Here is an 18,167-nt window from a genome sequence, read left to right on the forward strand (position 1 = left end):
GCCGTTTCCCGGCGTGCTCTGCGGGAGGGCTTGCCTCACGTCATCCCCTTTCCTGGACGCCTGCCGTCGAGAAGACTACAACTCCCAGCGTCCTTCGTGAAGCTGAGGCGGCGCGACGTCTCCCGACCCCTGCAGTCTGGGCGCGAATTCCGTGGCGCGAATTTGAGACTTCAGTCGAGCGCCGAGCGGTTCCGGGTGTGACGCCCAGGAGAGCGGCGCACGGGGCCGACAAGAGGCAAGTCGTGCTGCCCGCGAGGGTCTGAGGGGCTGCGCGCGTGTTGTACGCTCGGGGCCCATTATACGCTCGGGGCTCATAGCATGGCTGGTTGGCCGGCTGCAGAGGCACGGGCGTAAAGGACGCTGAGGCGGCGGGGAGGGAAGAGCGCCGGCACCGGGCCGCTGGAGCGGGCGGGGGCATCTGTCGGAGGGAGAGAGCCAGGTAGAGGGTGGACGAGGACAGGAGCCAATTGAACCAGACAGGGTTTGAGAAGAGGCCTGGAGGAGCGGTGGCACTTGGAAGGGGGCGGGGTCCTAGAAGGATGAGGGCTGGGCCAGGGTAAGGCTTGGGTGGGCGGGGCCACCGGAAACTGGAAGACCGGGGAGGCGGGCCTACCTGGAAGTGGGTGGGGCCAGGGGAAGCGGGTGACGAGGTCGCTTTTAAAGCGGAGGCCCACGTGGACGGAGGTGGGGCCCAGGAGAGACCGCAGGGAAGATCTAGGGCTTGGCAAAGGCAACCTGGAAATGAAGAGGTCTGCCCTGGTGTATGCCTGATGAAGGGACGGGCTACACTTCTTGGTCGTCCTGAGAAGGGGTGAAGGGGTGGGGCTATAGAAGTTTTGTGGGAATGGGGCCTAGGAGAGTAGTGATATATTTGGGTTTTATGTTGCCGTGAGGGTTACTGGAAGGACCAAAGGTGCCAGGCGAGGGAAGCGAGAAAGATGTTGAGGTCCTTCGTTAAGGGGGAAGGAACTTGGCGGGGGAGAAGGGAGGGGCATTTGTGCTGGTGTGTAGAGGTGCGTAGCGACCACCACAATCAAGGTGCACAGAAGTTAAATCACCCTTAAAAATGTGTCTCTCTTTGGTAGTCAACCCTTCCTCCGGGCAGCCACTGACCCTCTCCATCCTTGTAGTGTGTTAGTAGATGATTCATTTTGCGCATCTGCGAGTGTGGGACCCGTAAGCTTTTTCAAGAGCAGGTACTGGATTTCCTTTATTATTTGTCCCCAGAGACCAAAAGTCTTAGGAGATGCGTTCAGTGAATTCTGTGCAAGGTTCTGTTCTGGGTGTGGAGATGAATGCAGGGACTCTGACTGCTGGGAAGAAAAGATCCCACATTTGCAAATAATTAATGTGCAGGATAGATGATAACTTTCTGAAACGAGAGGCTCATACCAATACTTGATATTTTTGAGGGGGTTCATTCCCTACATTACTGATTTTCCTGAAGTCTGACCTGTGAGCTATATGCTCAAATTATATTTTTATTCCTAATTAAGTTACTTTTTAAAAATTTGATTTATAAATATTTTCAAACTTACTGAAAATTAAAGCAGCTAAGATAATACTATGTCATCATTTTGATTTTGCAACTGTTAACTTTTTTGCTATTTGCATAATCTAATTTCCTGGAAGAAATTTTTATGTTGTAGAAGTTTTAAACATAAACAAAAGTATATTGAATCCATATGTATTCATTACCCAACCCCAGGAATTATCAAAATACATTCATTCTTATTTCATCTATATTCTTCCTTCCCCTTGAAAAAAAACCCTGAGTTATTTTAAAGTAAATTTTAGGCATATGCTGAAATATTTTAAGTAATTGTCATCATGACATGACATTTTGTCCCTATTTATTTCAGCGTGCTTCTTTAAGCAATAAAAGCATTTTCTGTATGTGTTTCACATGTAAAATTACCACATACTTAAGGAAACTTGAAGTGGTGTGTATGGATATGACATTAAATAATATAACTCATAATAAAGTAATCCCTTTGTCATCTTTTTCAGTTTGTCTTAAAGAGAAAGGCTCAGTTTGGTGCCAAGGTGCCTTTCACGTCTCTCCAGCACTTGGCTACTTACCACTTTGAACAGAGAGCAGCAGGCCTCAGCTCACAGTCTTCAGCCCCCAACCCTGTTTAACTAGAACCTAATAATTCGGCTTTGTTCCTTTTATTTTTGTGGCTGTCTCTTATGATAAGTGATGCTGTCCTTCTATCAATGGGAGTGACAGAAATGGGAGTGTGGAATGCCTAGAACCTGGAGCCAGGTGGTCTGGATTTGGGTTCCCCCCTTTGCCACCTGTGAGCTCTGTGATTCAGGGCAAGTGATACGACCTTTCTGTGCCTCAGTTTCCTCGTTCATGAAATGGGGATAAACAGAAAATGCTTGATTGGGTTGATTATTGTTGTTACAATTATGTCAACACCCCCACGGGGCCACCTACATACTCCTCAATCCCAGTACAGACAGTCCCCTACCTTCCTCACCTTTAGAATAGTTAGTGGTTAAGTTCATGGACTTTGGAACCAGGTACTGGGCTTTGGATCCTGGTTCTGCAATCCAGTAGTCTGGGTGACCTTGAGCAAACTACTTGACCTCTGCTTCTATGGCCTCATTTGTATTATGAGGTCAATAATGAATTGTAATGAGTTTTGCATGAATTAATTTGTGTGCAGCCCTTGGAATAGTGCCTTCAACCTAGTAAGCACCCAGTTAATAAAAATTTGATTCTTTACCAGGAAAAACATTAAGCGAAAAAAAAAAATTCAAGTTTTACATAGGTGGGGTGAAAATTGCAAAGGTGGTATGAAGAATATGTGAAATCTGGGAAATAATTTTTGGAGACAGGAGTGAATCAGGCACAGCCCATTGCGCCAAGGCTCCGAATCTGATTGGAGAGAGAAACAATTGATCAGGAGAACACAGGACAGGGTCCCCGCAGTGTGTATGATGAGGGAAGTACCATTGACCACCACAGCTGGGGCCCAGGGAGGCATCCAGGCATTTCTTCCAGTGCTCAAAGGGAGCAGAGGGGACTGGCTGCTGGGGGTGGGCAAGGCCACTCCCCAGGGAGCCTGGGGGAGGGTGGGGCCTGGGTAATAAAGTTAGAAAAGTCTGTGGGAGAAAGGCAAGTACCAAATGATTTCACTCATCAGTGGAGCATAAGAACAAAGCAAAAACTGAAGGAACAAAACAGCAGTAGACCCACAGAACCCAAGAATGGACTAACGGTTACCAAAGGGAAAGGAACTGGGGAGGGTGGGCGCGAAGGGAGGGAGAAGGGGAATAAGGGGCATTACGATTAGCACACATAATGTCGGGGGTGAGGGGAGCACGGGGAAGGCGGTATAGCACAGAGAAGACAAGTAGTGACTCTATAGCATCTTACTACGCTGATGGACAGTGACTGTAATGGGGCATGTGGGGGGGACTTGATAATGGGGGGAATGTAGTAACCACAGTGTTGCTCATATGATTGTATATTAGTGATACCATTAAAAAAAAGTCTGTGGGGCCTAGATTTACTGTTTAAAAACAAAATTGAACAAGTAATAAATATGGTTATTTATTATGCATGGTTCAAAATACAGTCAGGTAGAGGTATACACTGACCAGTCTGGTTCACACCCTACTCCAGTCAGCCTGCTCTCCCCCAGCCACTTTTGCCGATTTCTTGACTGTTTTTCCAGAGCTCCAGTTTGGTAAATACAAACGCTACCAATGAACCTTGCTTTTCCATCTTACAAAGTGGGTAGCATGCTATACACACTGTTCTGCCTCCCTTATTATTATTATTATTATTATTATTATTATTATTATTATTTTAACTGTTACTGAATATGCCTCAGATTTCTTTCAGTATGAGTAGAGTGTCTTCATTCTGTTTTGTTTTTTGCTTTTTATTTTGAGTTAGAGACTGACCAGAAGTTGTAAAAAGAGTACCCATCTTATACAACTGTAGTTCAGTATCAAAACCAGGAAGTTAGAATTGGGCAGCACTGCCGGCTGGGCCGCGGGGCTTGTTTGGTTGTGTGTCTGTCTCAGACATTGGAACCACCTCGAGATCTGTACCCAGCCCCACAGTCAGGATTTGGGACCACAAAGCAATGCCCTGTGATACCTTTTTATATTCCTTCCCCTTTATCCCTACCCTGGCAGCGCTCACTTCGTCCCCTTGTCGTGTTGTGTCATTTTGTAAACGGCATCATGCGGCATGGCGCCCTTGGGAGTGAGGTGCTTGCTCCCCGTGATATTCCTCCCTTCGGTTCAGTTAACAGTATACCTTAGGAACTGTCCAGGGCTGATTTATGTATGCCAGTGGATATGTGATTTAATGAACTGTACGTTTTACAGTCGTTTAGGATATTATATAACCACCTAGAAACAATTTTTCGCTTATCCTAAAATTTAACTCCCAAAAAAAAAAAAAAAAGCCCAAATGAAACTGAAAATACCTTCAGGGCTTCAGTGTGTTTTCATGTGAGACAAAGAGCAGGCCGCATATTGTAAAGGAGGCTTCTTAACTTGTTCTCTGACTTGGAACTCTTTTTTGTCACTAATGAATCTCACTAGCAAATTATTTTGGTCCATGAAAACGGGAGTGTCTTGACAGGGCAGCTTGTGTTTCTGACTTTGTGAATTTCTCTTTCTGAAAGAAGGAGGATTATGTGCTTTGGTCTCTGCGCAAGCAAAACCCTCACCGAGTATGCGGGTATCTGTTTTAGGAACAGCTGACAGAAGAGGCGAGGAGGAAGGGAGAATCCAGACGCCGTCATGCAGCGAAGCATCATGTAAGGACCCCTCCCAGCCTTACACTTCATGTTCTCCCTGCTTGCTGACTGTGCCTTTTCTCCCAGCAACTCAAGTTAGTCTTCAAGGCGGAATTCCCAGGATTGAGCAGTACAGAAAATGGGGAGTGGGGTATGGAAAGCGGGCAGTGTGTTAACCAAAATGTTTTACTTGCAAGGTTCAGGAAACCCTAATCCCGTGGTTCTCCACCGGTGGTGGTTTGGCCCTGCAGAGAATATCCGGCATTGTCTGGAGACATTGCTGGCTGTCCTAAGCTGCGGGGAGTGGAGGATTGCCATTAGCATCCAGAGGGTAAAGGCCAAGTGAGTACTTGGCTTGTGTGGGTGAAACCTTCCGGAATTAATGGCCTCAGGCTTGGCTGGATCCAGTTGCTAGAACACCATCCTGGGCGTCTGTGCCGTTGTTTAGCTCTGTGTTCTTCGACGTGATCGGGCTGCCCAGCTCTCTTCCTTGGGCCTGCAGCACCCTAGAGTTAGCAGTCCCACTGGACAGAGGGCGTCTCGCTCCCATCTGTCCCAACAGTAGCTAGAATCAAGCTTCACTGGCCCCGCCCGGGCCACGTGCCTGGGCCTGGGCCAACCTCTGCAGCCCTAGGCATGCAGGGCTCTGATCGGCAGGCCTGGGGCATTGGCACACCCCTGCCATGGATGAAAGAGCAGGCCCCGCAAATCAGAGATACTGAGAGGATTTGGGGGAAAGGGGCAGCCCAAGAGGAAAACAGAGGGGTTGTTCCCAGAAGGAGGGAGAAGGATTCTAGAGAGACTCAGACCTGGATGTCCACCGTGGAGGCCTGGGAGGCAGTGGCCTACACAATCCCGGGCTGCATTTTTCTCACATGATAGAAGCTGGGGATAGTCTGTCCTGGGCTGATAGCGCCTTAGATGGTTTTCTGCCCCTTGCTTCGCTTTATTTATTGTAAGATAAATTCTAACTGAAATAAGCAGGCGACGAGAGGCAACAAAGGGCCAGGCAGTTCATTCGAGCGCAATCCCGGGCGAGGCTCACCAGTCTGTGTAAATGGAGGCTGGAGAAGTCGCGCCCAGCAGGGCAGGCAGCAAGATTTTAAAGGAGGCAGGGGAGGCAGAGCAAAGGTGTACAGTGGAGGGAGGATCGCTCGCCTAGGGTACGTGGGGTCTCTCATTGGCCTTTAGCCAGGCACTGGACAGTTACCACTACTCGTCTAGCTTGGGGGAGGGCTCTAGTTCGGGACTCCTGGAATGTTGTCAGAATGGAACCTGTTGGTCTCTTCGCCTTGCTTGGTGAGGCCTGAGCTTGTCCAGCAGGCTCACTCCTTCCCCTGGTGCCTCCAGCCTTACATTTATTTATTTATTTTTAAAGATTTGGTCAACTATTTATTTTGGAATGAGTTTACATGTACAGGAAAGTTGTGGACAGTACAGAGAGTTCCTGTGCACTCCTCACCCAGTTTCCATGGTGACATCTTACACTGCTGTGGTCCTTTTGTCACAGTACGGAGCTCACGTTGGTGACTTAGTGTGAACGCCACACGCACCCGATCAGGGTCTCAGCCGGCCTACCTGTTGATGTCCCCCTCTGTTCCGAGGTCCAGTTTGCAGTAGCACGTTCATGTAGTTGTTCCTCAGTCTCCTCTGGGGGATGGTTTCTCAGACTCTTTGTCATGATACCGGTGAACTGTCCCTTGATTTCATGTGTCTGATGTTCTCAAGAGTAGGTTGGGGTGTTGGGCAATGAGGTGAAGAGTGTTGGTGAGGTCTCTTTGCCACCAGGCCCCAGGTGTTCCCTCTCAGTGCTCTGGAAGCAGCAGCCCAGTGTAGCCAGTGAAGGAGCCGTGGCACCTCACTTTGTCTTTTTCAGAGCACTTAACACCTCCTTAAGAACACTGTATACTTTGCTAGTTACATTTTCCTCCTCCACTAGAGTGTCAACCCCTCAAGGGTGGGGACTGTGTGTGTCTGGGTCTCTGCTGAATCCCTAGGGCCCCGGATAGGCCCTGGCACCTGATAAGTGCCAACTTAATACTTGCTGGCTGAAAATTGGGAAGTTGGGACAGAAAAATAGGCAGTGTTGCTTTCTCTGTCTGAGCCTTACTCTTCTCATTAAGACGGGTTGTTTGAAACTCTCTGTTATGTGCCGGGACAGGAATGGGCATCTGGAGCTGCAGGGTATGGCACTGGTCAGAGGGTTGCTGGTGCTGTTATTATTCCCCCTTTCCATCCCATTCCTATGCTCCCCCAGGTCTTTTTTCCAACCCAAGAAAGAGGGCAAAGCGAAGAAACCAGAGAGGGAGACATCCAACAGCATCAGAGACGCAGAGTCCCCTCCCAAGTGCGTAAGTTTGTTCCTTCATCAGTCAGGACTCTGCTACAGCTGTTTCAAACCCACGTCCAAATGTGTGGGGCCCCTAAAGGGAATTTTGACTCCAGTAAGTAGGAAGTCCAAAGTAGGTCCAGTTTCAGGTACAGCTGGATCCAGAGCCTCAGAATTGTCAAAGCGGGTCAGCCAGGCCAGGTGCTGGGGCGAGCAGCCCGGAGCAAGTCGCATGCATCAGTCACACCACTCCGCCCTGTGGGTCAGCATCTATCATGTGACCATACCTAGCTGCAGGGAAGGTTAGGAAGTGTGCTCCCTAGCTGAGTGGCCACGTACCTAGCTTAAACTTAGATGCCTGTATGACTGAAAAACTGGGTCTACAAATGAATGCCGGAAGCCAGTCTCTGCCCTAAGCTGGGACTCCCATCTCCTCAGCATCACTCGCCCCAGGGTGGGTGGGCACATGGAAGGCCTTCAAAGGAGACTTGCCGTCAAAGGATGGATGGATTATTAAGAGTATATACCATGGTTACGTAAGTGTAAATGCATGCCAAAATGCACTGAGCTGTATACTAAGATTTGTGCATTTCATTGGTGTACCTAAATTTTTAAAAAAAGGGAAGTAAGAGTAATGCCAAGGAATACCCTAGAAAAATGTTCATTGAATGCTGGGTGGGAAAGGAATGAAATGTAGTAAAGGAGCTGGAGTGTTTGGGCAGTGTCCCCACTCTGCCTTCTGGAACACCCCCATTTTCCCACCTCCCAGGGTGGCACTGAAAGAGCGGAATGGAGTGGTGCCCGAGGGTGACTCTCCTGTGAAGCGGCCAGGGAGGAAGGCGGCCCGGGTCCTGGGCAGTGAAGGGGAGGAGGAGGATGAAGCCCTCACGTCCCCCAAAGGCCAGGTAGGTCCCCATCAGCCTGCCCATTCGCAGCTCTGGAGACGTGACCCAGGAGGTGGAAGGGTTTAGTGGCTGTGTCCCAGAGCAGGCGGATGGCCTGGACTTTGTGACTGTAGCCCTGGGACCTGGGGCGGCCCCTTGATCTCGCTGTGCCTCGGCTGCCTCACCTGTACCATGCCTCCTGGGAAGAATGATGCCTGCCGCAAATACAGGGCTTAAAAATAAGTCCCGTGTCTCCTGTTGTTGGGGGCTCTTCACCTTCTCCAGTGACACTGGTTCCTGCCTTCCCTTGTTTAAGCCCTTGAGTGTGTGTTTGCTGCTCTGTGGCGCATGTCCCAGTACCGTGCTTGTCCGTCTGTTGGTGGGGAAGTCAGATCCTCTTTGCTCTCCTCAAACTCCCAGTGTTACCAGCTCAGGCTGAAGCTGGGCCTTATGGGCCCCCATGAGGCATCCTCCCGGCCCCCCTCCACCTCATCCACAACTCTCCTTTGGCTCACTCTGCCCCGCTTTCTCAGGTCTGCCAGCCGGGCCTCCTCCCTAGAGCACACACGGCCTGACCGCGCACTTTCTTCATGGCTTTGCCCAGATGTCACCTCAGTGACGTCTGCCCTGACTACTTGCATTAGTTTCCCATTTGCTGCCATGTTTTGCCAAAAAATTTAGGGGCTTAAGCTGACCTAAGTTTACTGTCTCATGTTCTGGAGGCCTGGAGTCTGACGGGTGCCCCTGGGCCTAAATCACGGTGGTGGCAGGGCCGTGGTCCCTGTAGAGGTTCCACAGAGAATCCGTCTCCCTGCCTCCAGCTTCCAGAGGCCACCTTTCCTCTATTGTCCAGGCTGCTCTGTGCCTTTCTTCTGTAGTCACATCTCACCCTGCCTCCCTCCTGCACTTGTTAGGCCCTTGTCGTGGCACTGGGCCCGCCAGGACAACACAGGATAATCAGCCCATCCTAAGGGCCGCTGATTCACCACCTTAGTTCCCTCTGAAGCCTCAGTTACCCTTTACCACGTAATCAAACATGGCCATGGGTTCTGGGGACTGAGCAGGACGGGGACGTCTTTAGGAGGTTGGCCTTTTTGCCCACACTGTGGCTGCTGTGGAGCCGTGAAACAGTTCTGAGCAGGAGAGGGACAGAAGAAGCTCTGGGTCCAGGATGGTCTTCAAAGCATCCTCTTGGGGCCCACCAGGGTCCCAATAGGAGACAAACCCCATGAGTGATTTGAACAGAGTTTAACAACAAACTGTCAACGAGGTGTGCAGTTATTAACGAGCTAACTAGAGGCGTAAAAAGAGCGCTCTAAGGCATCATGGAGGTGGCAGCTGCAGGGTGTGGAGCCAGAAGTCAGACCTTCATGGTGGAGATGCTGGCTGGTGGGTGCTGGGGTCTGTGAGCTTGGAGAAGGTGCCCTGTGGGCCTGGGACTCAGTGTTCAGGAAGTGGCCCTGGGCAGAGGGGCGGGTGATGCTGGTGTGTCTGAGGGGGCACCGCATGGCAGGCCCTATGACGGTTGGAAATACTGTAATTGGATACAGCTCTCACAGTTCCCTCTAGCGCCCTGTATTGGTGCCACCTGACCCAGAGCTGGCTGCCAGAGCAGGACAGGGGTCTGCAGAATCCCAGCATCACAAGGAGAGTGGATGGGTGGGCTTGGAGCTGAGGGACAATTGCTCAATAACTGGCACAGGGCCCTGTAAGAGAATTAGCTAGTAGTTGAAACCAGGATGCAAATAACAGTGACTTAAGCAAGGTGTGAATTAATTTCTCTCTCTAAGAGCACCGGAAGTCCAGGATTCATGGGGAAGTCTGACAGTGTTAGGGATCCAGGCTGCTTCCATATGTTGCTTTTATCATAACCGAGATGCCCTTGTTGAAGTGAATGTCCACACTTGCTAGTGAGCAGAGCAGGGCACTCCACTGGCCACTGAGTGAAAGTGGTTTGAAGGGGGCAAAGTGTGCATCATTTCCCCCTTCTCATTGCACTGTGTAGAATTGAGGCCCCTGCCTGCCTGTAGCAGCAGAGGAGGCTGGGAAATGTGGTTTTTAGTTGGACCACAGTCTGCCTGGCTAAAAATCAAAGATTTTGTGAACTTTAGGAAAAAGATTTGCTGTTGGTGTCCATGGTGGGGAGAATCTGTGGCCATGAAACTACTCAGGAGGGTGGAGTGATGGCCTGGTAAAAGAGGGCAAGGCCTGAACTAGGGCTGAGTCTTTCTCTACTCTCAGCTGTTTGGGAAATGACCCAGCTGGGTGGGCCATCTCCTTCCTTTCAGTCTAGAGATCCTCTTTCTTTCCCCTTCCAGAAGCCTGCCTCAGGCTCTCCGCAAGCCTCCCCTCCCAGTCCAGTTGCATTTCAGAAGAACAGCCCTTCCCACTCGGACACTTCCCTGGTGGGCATCTCCCCAGCAGGGATCCTGAAGCGCCGCACAGGTAAGAATTCCTGGGCCCCTGCCTTTTCTGTGCTTGCCCTCCTCCACGTGGGGATTTCTGTGCCAGGTGGCCATCCTCATGACAGCTCTGATTTTAGTGTTGTGGTTAAGAGCATGGCTCCACCATCCCCTGTCTGTGTGACCTTGGGCAAATGGTTAACCTTCTCTGAGCTTTAGTTCTTGATGATAATTACAGCAGAGGGCTTTGGTGGGTTGAAAGTGAGCTGGGTAAAATGCTTAGAACTGGGCCTGGCGCATAGGAATTGCTTAGTAAATGTTGGTTATTGTAATGGTGAGCATGTGTAGTGATGGAGGCTGCACAGCTTACTGTGGGAGCAGAGGGGAGGAGCCCTGACTTCAGGGAGACTTCAGGGAGGGGGCTTACCAGCTGAGCCCTGAGGGCCAGAGGAGCGGACAGGGAACGGGGGGAAGAGAGTGCCAAGCAGGGGGCCGGAGGGGTCAGGAGGGCCCTTTGGAGCACCGGTGGCCCGGTGTGCTAGTGCTTGGGCTGCGGAGGGAGGGCCAGCCTGGGGAGCTAGCGGCCCCTCTGTTCCCTGGGGGATTGGGGCAGGACATTTTGTACCAGGGAGAGACAGGTGAGAGAGCCACACGCTGTGCAGGCTGATAAATGGGGCAAGTGTGACTGAGGAACCAAAGTCTAATGTTATTTTAATTAAATTTTAATTTGAAAGCTGACACAGGATTGAATTATTGGAGGCTTTCAAGATATATTTGGAGTAACCTGGATCCGTGATTCTATATTTTCAACTGTAAATTGTATGAAACCTAAACACGGATAAGTGTTTCTGATGAAAATTTAGCCCCCACATGAGATGTGTTCTAAGCACATTGGACGTTGAAGCCTTAGCATGGAAAAAAGTGTTAATGACTTATTTTAATAATTGAAAACATGTTGGAATCATAGTATTTTGGCTACATTGGGTTAAGTAAGCTATCTTTCTAAAATGAAGTTCACCTGGGTTTTTTCTTTTTCTCACTATAGCAGCTAGAAAGTTTTAAGTTCATGTATGTGACTGGGTGGTGCTGGTGTAAGAATCAACAATAATTGTGGGAGCTTGAATTGAGCCGGCCCGGAGGAGGTGCTGTCAGAGCTGGGTCTTAGTTGGAGTGGCTCTGTTGAAGAAGGCCCTGCAGCCAAGAACAGCATATGCAGAGGCCTCCATGTAGGAGCAGCAAGGCATGTTTGGGAATCCCAAACCCTCAGTGTTCCTAGGACGTAGAATGCAATTTGGGGAGCAGGGAGAGTCTGAGGGTGGTGTGCAGTGAGAAAGAGTGGGGCTGGCTCCCACAGAGCATTGCATGCTGGGCCAGGGAGCCTGGGCCTTGTCCTGTGGGTGCTAGGGAGCTGTGGGATGGCTGTGAGCAGGAAGGGCTGGGTCATGTGTACAGAGAGGTGGTCATAATGAACTGAGTGGCTCAGGGCACCCCCTCAGGGCTGACACTAAGATTGGCCCTGTCAGAGAATTCTACCTAGAGGAAGTGACATCTGAGTGGTCCCAAAGGGCCACTAAACAGCATGTGCAAAGGCCCAGAGGTGTGGCACAGCGTGGTGTGTTTGGGAACAGTACCCACTCAGCGATGTTGGAAAATAAAGTGGACTATGTGGAGAGATTGGCTAGAACAGGAGGGTGTCCAAAGAGTTTATCCTGGAGTGGTGGGTGGGGAAACGTGACTGGTTTTGCTGTGCAGAGGAAGGTCAGAGCCAGCAGGATTGGTGGTAGGGCCCTCAGGCCCTGTGAAGGAGCCACGGGGCTGGGAGAAGATGGGAGATGGCAGTGAAAATGATTGCCGCTGCCTCTCAGTTCAGCATGTGTTAGCATCTGAGTACCGAGTCCTCTGGGAGCTCTGGAACAAGAACTCAAGTGCAAGTCGTTTCTTGGGGAAGTGCAGAGAACACAGTGATTCAGGGATGGCGAGGTTGCCACTAAAAGGCGCGTTCTTTGGTTGGCTCTGCATTGGGCAGTTGGAGCCTAATTCTTTGAGAACACTTTGGGAATGGCATTGTGTGTGCCTCAGAATTATCTGCCTGAGGTGTGCGGAGCCCGGTGTTTATACACCAGCTCTCTCTCATCAGACACCAGGGAGGGCTGCTCCCAGGGCTTGTTGGTTTCCAGCCACTTATGGACTGCTGAGGGTCCAGAAGAGCTGTTCGGACACACGCTGATATAAGATCCTGGGGCTGCAGGTGGGGCTCTGAGAACATCCGTTAGAGTTGGCTTCTGGGCTGAGCACATTCCATCAGTGCTTCCTTTGGGGATTGTTTCCATTCTGCAGATTCAGGAGAGTGAGGCACAGAGTGATTGAGTAACCTACTCACAGTCACACAGCCAGGAAACAGCAGAGCATGAAGGATGAAGCCTGTGCTGGGACAGTGGCTGTGGGCAGGCAGAGACCGGGAGGGGCCCCAGAGCTTTCCCAGGGGTCCTCACCTCATCATCGGTGGGCCCGAGCTCACTGGGGCGGGAGCAGACTGACCACGTGGTCGGCCACACCAAACCTTCTGCCCTCCCAGCTCGGAAGCAGCTTCCTAAACGGACAATTCAGGATGTGCTGGAAGAGCAGAGCGAGGACAAGGGCAGAGAAGCCAAGAGGAAGAAGGCGGAGGACGGTGAGGAGGGGGGCGGGCGACGTGGCCTGTGGCGCGGGCATCCGGAGGGGGGGGCCTGTCTGAGAGGACAGGGTGTTGGGGCCCCCAGTCTGATGCTGATGTCCCTGAATCCCCCACACCAACACTGTTATGAAAGCATTTTGGAATACCCTCACTTGGCCGTCTTAATTCAATATTAATTCACATGCAGTTTTCCATTTTTATCTTCTGTTTATTTTATGGAAGATGTCTTTCTCTAAATGATTTATTTTCCTTAGAAATTTTCCCAGAAAGCAGAGGTTCCCAGCCTTCCACAGAACCTTTAGTGCCTTAGTAATTGTTTCCTGGTGTCCCTAGGCCGATACTTTAGCAGTTATGTTTATTAAGTAGCTGTGTACAAACAACTGTTTATGTTCTAGCAACTTGGGCACTTGAGAAAATAATACACATACACTGAAAAATAATATTTTATTTCCTTCTTAAATAAGCACAGTTAGGTACTAACAGGATGTCTCCTGGGTGCTGCACAGTTCCTCAAACCTTGGAATCCAGTTGAAAACTGCCACCCTCCTTCCCTGTCCCACATGGATTCCCATGCAGTGTGTGGCTTCTATCACAGCAACCAGTAAAAACCCAGCTGTGCAGAACTATAATGTCAGGAATTGCAAAGAATGTGATCTAATAATACTGGAAGCTAAAATACCTCAAGCTAGTAGTTCATACAGCGTCCGACAGAGGACAGACACCAGTTTCCCTTGAAAATGTAAAATACTCTGCTGTGTCCCTGTGGGTCCCCTGCATCTTGGTGCACACGTGGGAAATGCAGACGTAAACATCTGATCTGTTGATCATTTGGGGCCTGGATGAGATTCTAACAATTGCAGCCTTTGCCACTGTGAGTGTTTGTTTAATCAAAGGTCCTTATTAGACCCAACTTTGCCAGGACAGATTTTAATTTGGTTGAGATGTAATTTCCTGTTGGCAATTTTTAGTCTGTAGCAAATTTTACTGTAAATTGTACCATTTCAGCCATTGTCAGTGTCTGAGGGGGACAGGGATAGATGGCTTAAGGCAAATTTTTCCCCAGTTCCTTTATGCAGTTTTTATTATTACCCTAGAGGATTTTTTTTTCAGTCAGTTTAAAATAAATTTTATTTTTATCTATAACAAGTTACATGCATTTGGAACCCTGTCCAATTCTATTTTGCGGTGCGTAATTTTAAAATAATAGTTTATAAGAAAACACTGGCTGTTTATTTCTCAGCTGCACAGGCAGACAGACATCTGGCCGGTTTCCCCCTGAGGTCCCCCCCTTCTTGGGGTTGCCCAGGAGCGCATTCTTGCACCTCCCATCACGCTACAGACATACTCGATTGGCACAGTGTCTTGGAGTTGAAATGTCCTCAGGGGTGATAGTGATTTTTTGCCATCTGACTTTTCTGCCTGTCGCCCAAAAGCAGAGACTCCAACAGAGAACCTCACAGAGCCTGAAGTGGCCAGAAAGCAGGAAGCAGAGGAGGAGGACCGGCGCACAGCACCCCCTGCACACCCGAAGACCGCCAGTGAGTTTCTGACCTCCTCCCTGCGGCTCACGGCTCAGATATTCTGGGGGACAGTTAATTTTAAAAAAGATTCTCAAATGTGTTGTTTCAACAGGAGTTCTAAGGGAACATAGGCTTTGTTATTGCTCTTGTTTTTATTGTCACTGCTTTTCTTCCATGTGTGTTAGAAAAGAAGAGCCAGTCAGCCTCCCACAAAACATTTATAGTTACAGAAATCCCAGGTACTGTTATTAATTGAGCAATAAATTATTCAGGTAGATAACCAGGCCGAGTTACAAGATTTTAGAGGTGAAAGTTACCCTCACAGCCGTAGAATAGCCTCTGCCATCTGGGTGTCCATGAGACTGTTAGAATCAACGCCATGAGGACATTTTTAGGCAGAATATCTGATATTCTGCCTGCAGAAGTGGGGACATTGTCTGCTACTTGTCCGGAGATTTCTTTTTACCGCTGTCTGTAAATCTCCACAATTTCAGGCCAAATGCTCAAATTCCGTTAGTATTAATGACAAAACATCAGGCCCAAGAGGCTCCCTACTCAGACAACAGAAAATGAAAGGGCAGAATCGATTACATTTTCCATCTGTAGGGTCAGAATGACCATGGGGTCAAAAATAAAGCCTGGGGGTGGAAAGTGCGCGCCGCTGTCCCACTTTTCTTGCTGTGGCCGCAGAGCCTGAGGCGGCTGTGAAGCAGGACGCAGGGGAGGACCAGGCGAAGGCAAAGGCCCGGCCCAGAGCTCCCAAGACACTCAGCAGCTTCTTCAGTGAGCTCCCCTCCCTCCCCGCCAACCTCCCAGGCCAGCAGTGGGGGGCAGGTGGGGCTTTCTCTGGAGGGCGCGCTGAGAGTCCCTGGGCCGTCCCCCCCACCTCCACAGGTCTCCTCACTTGTCCTGACTTGTCACCTTCTCCCTGGGCTCTGGGCGGCGGGTGGTTGGGAGAGAGTCCCGCAACTCCCTGGCTTCACTCCCAGCCCCCCGGAAGCCGACAGTCAAGCAGGAGGTGAAAGAAGAGGGATCTGGTGCTCCGGGAAGGGAAGCGAGCAAAGGGTGAGTCGGAGCTGCTGTTGAGTGGAGGACAGAGGGTGAAGGGGATAATGCAGTGGGTCCAGAGTCCCTCGGATTTCATTTTAAGCCTCCAAAAATGAGACAGATAATCTCAAAAAATTCTTCCAGGTTTACAATCCTGTGATTTTTTAATTATTCTAATAAAATGTTCTGGGGCTTCATGTCAGTTGTGTCCCCCAGTTGAGACCTGTTGGGTGGATGGCACCATTTCAGCATGTGTCTGCACTGTGGGTGCAGTCAGCTGCTTGTGAACACCTACTGCGTGTCAAGGGTGGTGCTAAAGGTTTCATTACACTTTTTTCCTCCATCCTCTGGAGGAGGCAGGCACTTTAGCCTTTTCACCCATGTTGGAACTGTTAGCCCAGAGAGGTTAGGTCGGGCCTCCCGGGGTCACACAGAGAGGTGGAGGTAGGGCTGGGCTTTCTTACCATTGCCTGTCTTCCTTTCTGGGTCCATGTCTGTGTGTACGTATTTATAAATAAGTTTCTCTGACAAAATTACATATAGTCTCCTACTGTATGTAAAATTTTATGTCCTGTTATTTATGTCATGTGACACTGGTCATTTCTTCCCCCTCCTGATCTCTTGGCCATCTCCGGCCTGCCTCCGGAAGACAGACAAACCTCCAGGGCCTCCGCTTTCCTCACCTTTTAAATGGGGACAGCCATGACAGAAAGCACGCCCTCCACCCGCTGCTGACGAGGTGGGGAGCCTTCCATGCCCTAATGCCCTGAGTCCTCAGCAGCGCTGTCTGGAGAGTCGGTTGGTATCCCCATTTCACAGGTGTGAAAAGTGAGGCGTGGAGGCAGGGCAGTACGGCAGAGTGGTTAGAAGGCTCCGCTCTACTTTTGCCAGCTGTGTGACCTTGGAGAAGTGCCTTGGCCTTTGTGTGTCAGTTTCCTCCTGAGGGTTTGAAGCGTTTAGAGTAGGATCTAGCCGTGGCCAAGCTCAACAAGTTGTAGCTGCCATGATGATTATTGTCGTTTATTTTTAGTGGCCTGCTTAGGTCACAGATGGGGAGTGTGGTACAGTTGGGATTTGAACCAGGCAGTCTGACTGTAGAATTTCTTACCCACTGTGCTCTGTGCCCTCTCACTGTACCAATGATAGGATTGACCAGAAGAGCAGCCACTTATTAAATGCTGAGTCCGCGTGAGTCACTGTGCACCTCTGTGCACATGGTTCTATGGCTGTGCCAGCCATGACCCTGTCTTTGCATCAGAATCAGCTGAGGAAAGTCCCGAGTCTTCTCTCCTACCTTTTGTCGACCCCACCTGCCATTGTTGAGTTTTGGTGTAGATACAGGCCAGAGGCTGGGGAGTCAATGTTTTAAAAATGCTCCCTACAAAATGCACCAAAGAGCGGGAACCAAAGATGGCTAACCCATTATCTCTTCCCTAACCCTCACGTCAGTGACACGGTGGGGGCCCCTGGCAGGTGCTTTGTGCAGATGGAGACCCTGGGGTTCAGAGAGGGAAGCCTCTTCCTCAGGATGACACAGCTGGTCAGTGGTGGAACAGGGATTTGACCCCAAATGAGGGTGACTTCAGTGTCTGGACTGCGGTGGCTCTAAGGGGCAGTGTGATAGGGTAAGGCATCTCTAGAGGCGTTTATGACACAGTCTCTGGAGCTGTGCTAGTGTACTAGCTGTGTGACTGTGTGAGAGCTGCTTACCCACTCTGTGCCCCAACTGCCTTATCTGGGAAACAGTGAAAACAGTCCCTGCCTGTAGCACTGATGGCTAACTGATGTAGTGTTCTTAGCACAGCGCCGGACACGTTGTGTGTGGCTGTACCTTTTCTCCTGCTGTTCCACCCAGGGAGGCAAAGGTTGGCTGAGCGGCCTGGGTGGGATGTCCTTGGCCCCTTGGAGTGGACACTAAAAGCATTCAGACCAGGCTGCCTGACTTCAGCTGCCTGATGCCTTCTCTACTCCCTGAACATGTGAAGTGTGTCTCTACCTCAGGGCCTTTACACCTGCTGTCCCTCCTGCTTCGAGTACTCTTCTCCCTGATGCCCACTCTGCTCACCCCTCAGGTCATTCTGCCCCTCAGGCCTTCCCCAACCTGCACCTCCCATGCTGCTCCCCTCACCCTCAACTTGGTTTTATTTTGCTTTCTGAAATATTTTTTAATATCCAAAATTGTTTATTTGTCTATGTGTCTTTTGTTTGTCTTTTTCCTCCCCTTAGTGTGTGAGCTCTGGGGTAGCAAACTTTGTTTTCATTCACTTCTGTGCCCATGTGCCTAGACCCAAATGGGCACGTGGTAGGTGCTCAGTAAGTACTAGTTGGAGGAGTGGCTTCCTGTGACCCGTGCATCTACCCAATCTAATCTCCCTTGTGCCTCCACAGACCCCTTGACCCACCCAGCTACAATCCTGCCAAGAACAACTACCATCCCGTCGAAGATGCCTGCTGGGAGCCAGGCCAGAAGTGAGGCTCCTTCTTCCCCCAGACTGTCTTATTTTGTCCGTCACCAGAGGCCTTAGCTGGAGGAAACTGT

At 50.2% G+C, this 18,167-nt stretch overlaps 1 protein-coding gene across 4 annotated transcripts in view; it reads left to right on the forward strand.

Moving 5' to 3' along the window:
- Positions 1–95: 95 nt before the first annotated feature.
- The window catches only part of LIG1 (DNA ligase 1), a 39,074-nt gene continuing 21,002 nt past the window's right edge, over positions 96–18,167 (forward strand). The window contains exons 1-10 of one of the 4 annotated variants that reach the window (XM_017642360.3): positions 96–235; positions 4,728–4,793; positions 7,030–7,119; positions 7,871–8,006; positions 10,304–10,430; positions 12,963–13,058; positions 14,495–14,599; positions 15,272–15,364; positions 15,571–15,646; positions 18,017–18,097. In XM_017642360.3, the coding sequence (XP_017497849.2) occupies positions 4,777–4,793; positions 7,030–7,119; positions 7,871–8,006; positions 10,304–10,430; positions 12,963–13,058; positions 14,495–14,599; positions 15,272–15,364; positions 15,571–15,646; positions 18,017–18,097 (821 nt within the window). In that variant the 5' untranslated portion in view covers positions 96–235; positions 4,728–4,776. Of the gene's footprint in view, positions 236–633; positions 750–4,727; positions 4,794–7,029; positions 7,120–7,870; positions 8,007–10,303; positions 10,431–12,962; positions 13,059–14,494; positions 14,600–15,271; positions 15,365–15,570; positions 15,647–18,016; positions 18,098–18,167 lie in introns of those variants that run through there. The other 3 variants (XM_017642362.3, XM_017642361.3, XM_037005910.2) reach the window with 3 other exon arrangements.

The sequence above is a fragment of the Manis javanica genome, chromosome 17, assembly GCF_040802235.1.
Source record: "Manis javanica isolate MJ-LG chromosome 17, MJ_LKY, whole genome shotgun sequence".
Classification (NCBI taxonomy): domain Eukaryota; kingdom Metazoa; phylum Chordata; class Mammalia; order Pholidota; family Manidae; genus Manis; species Manis javanica.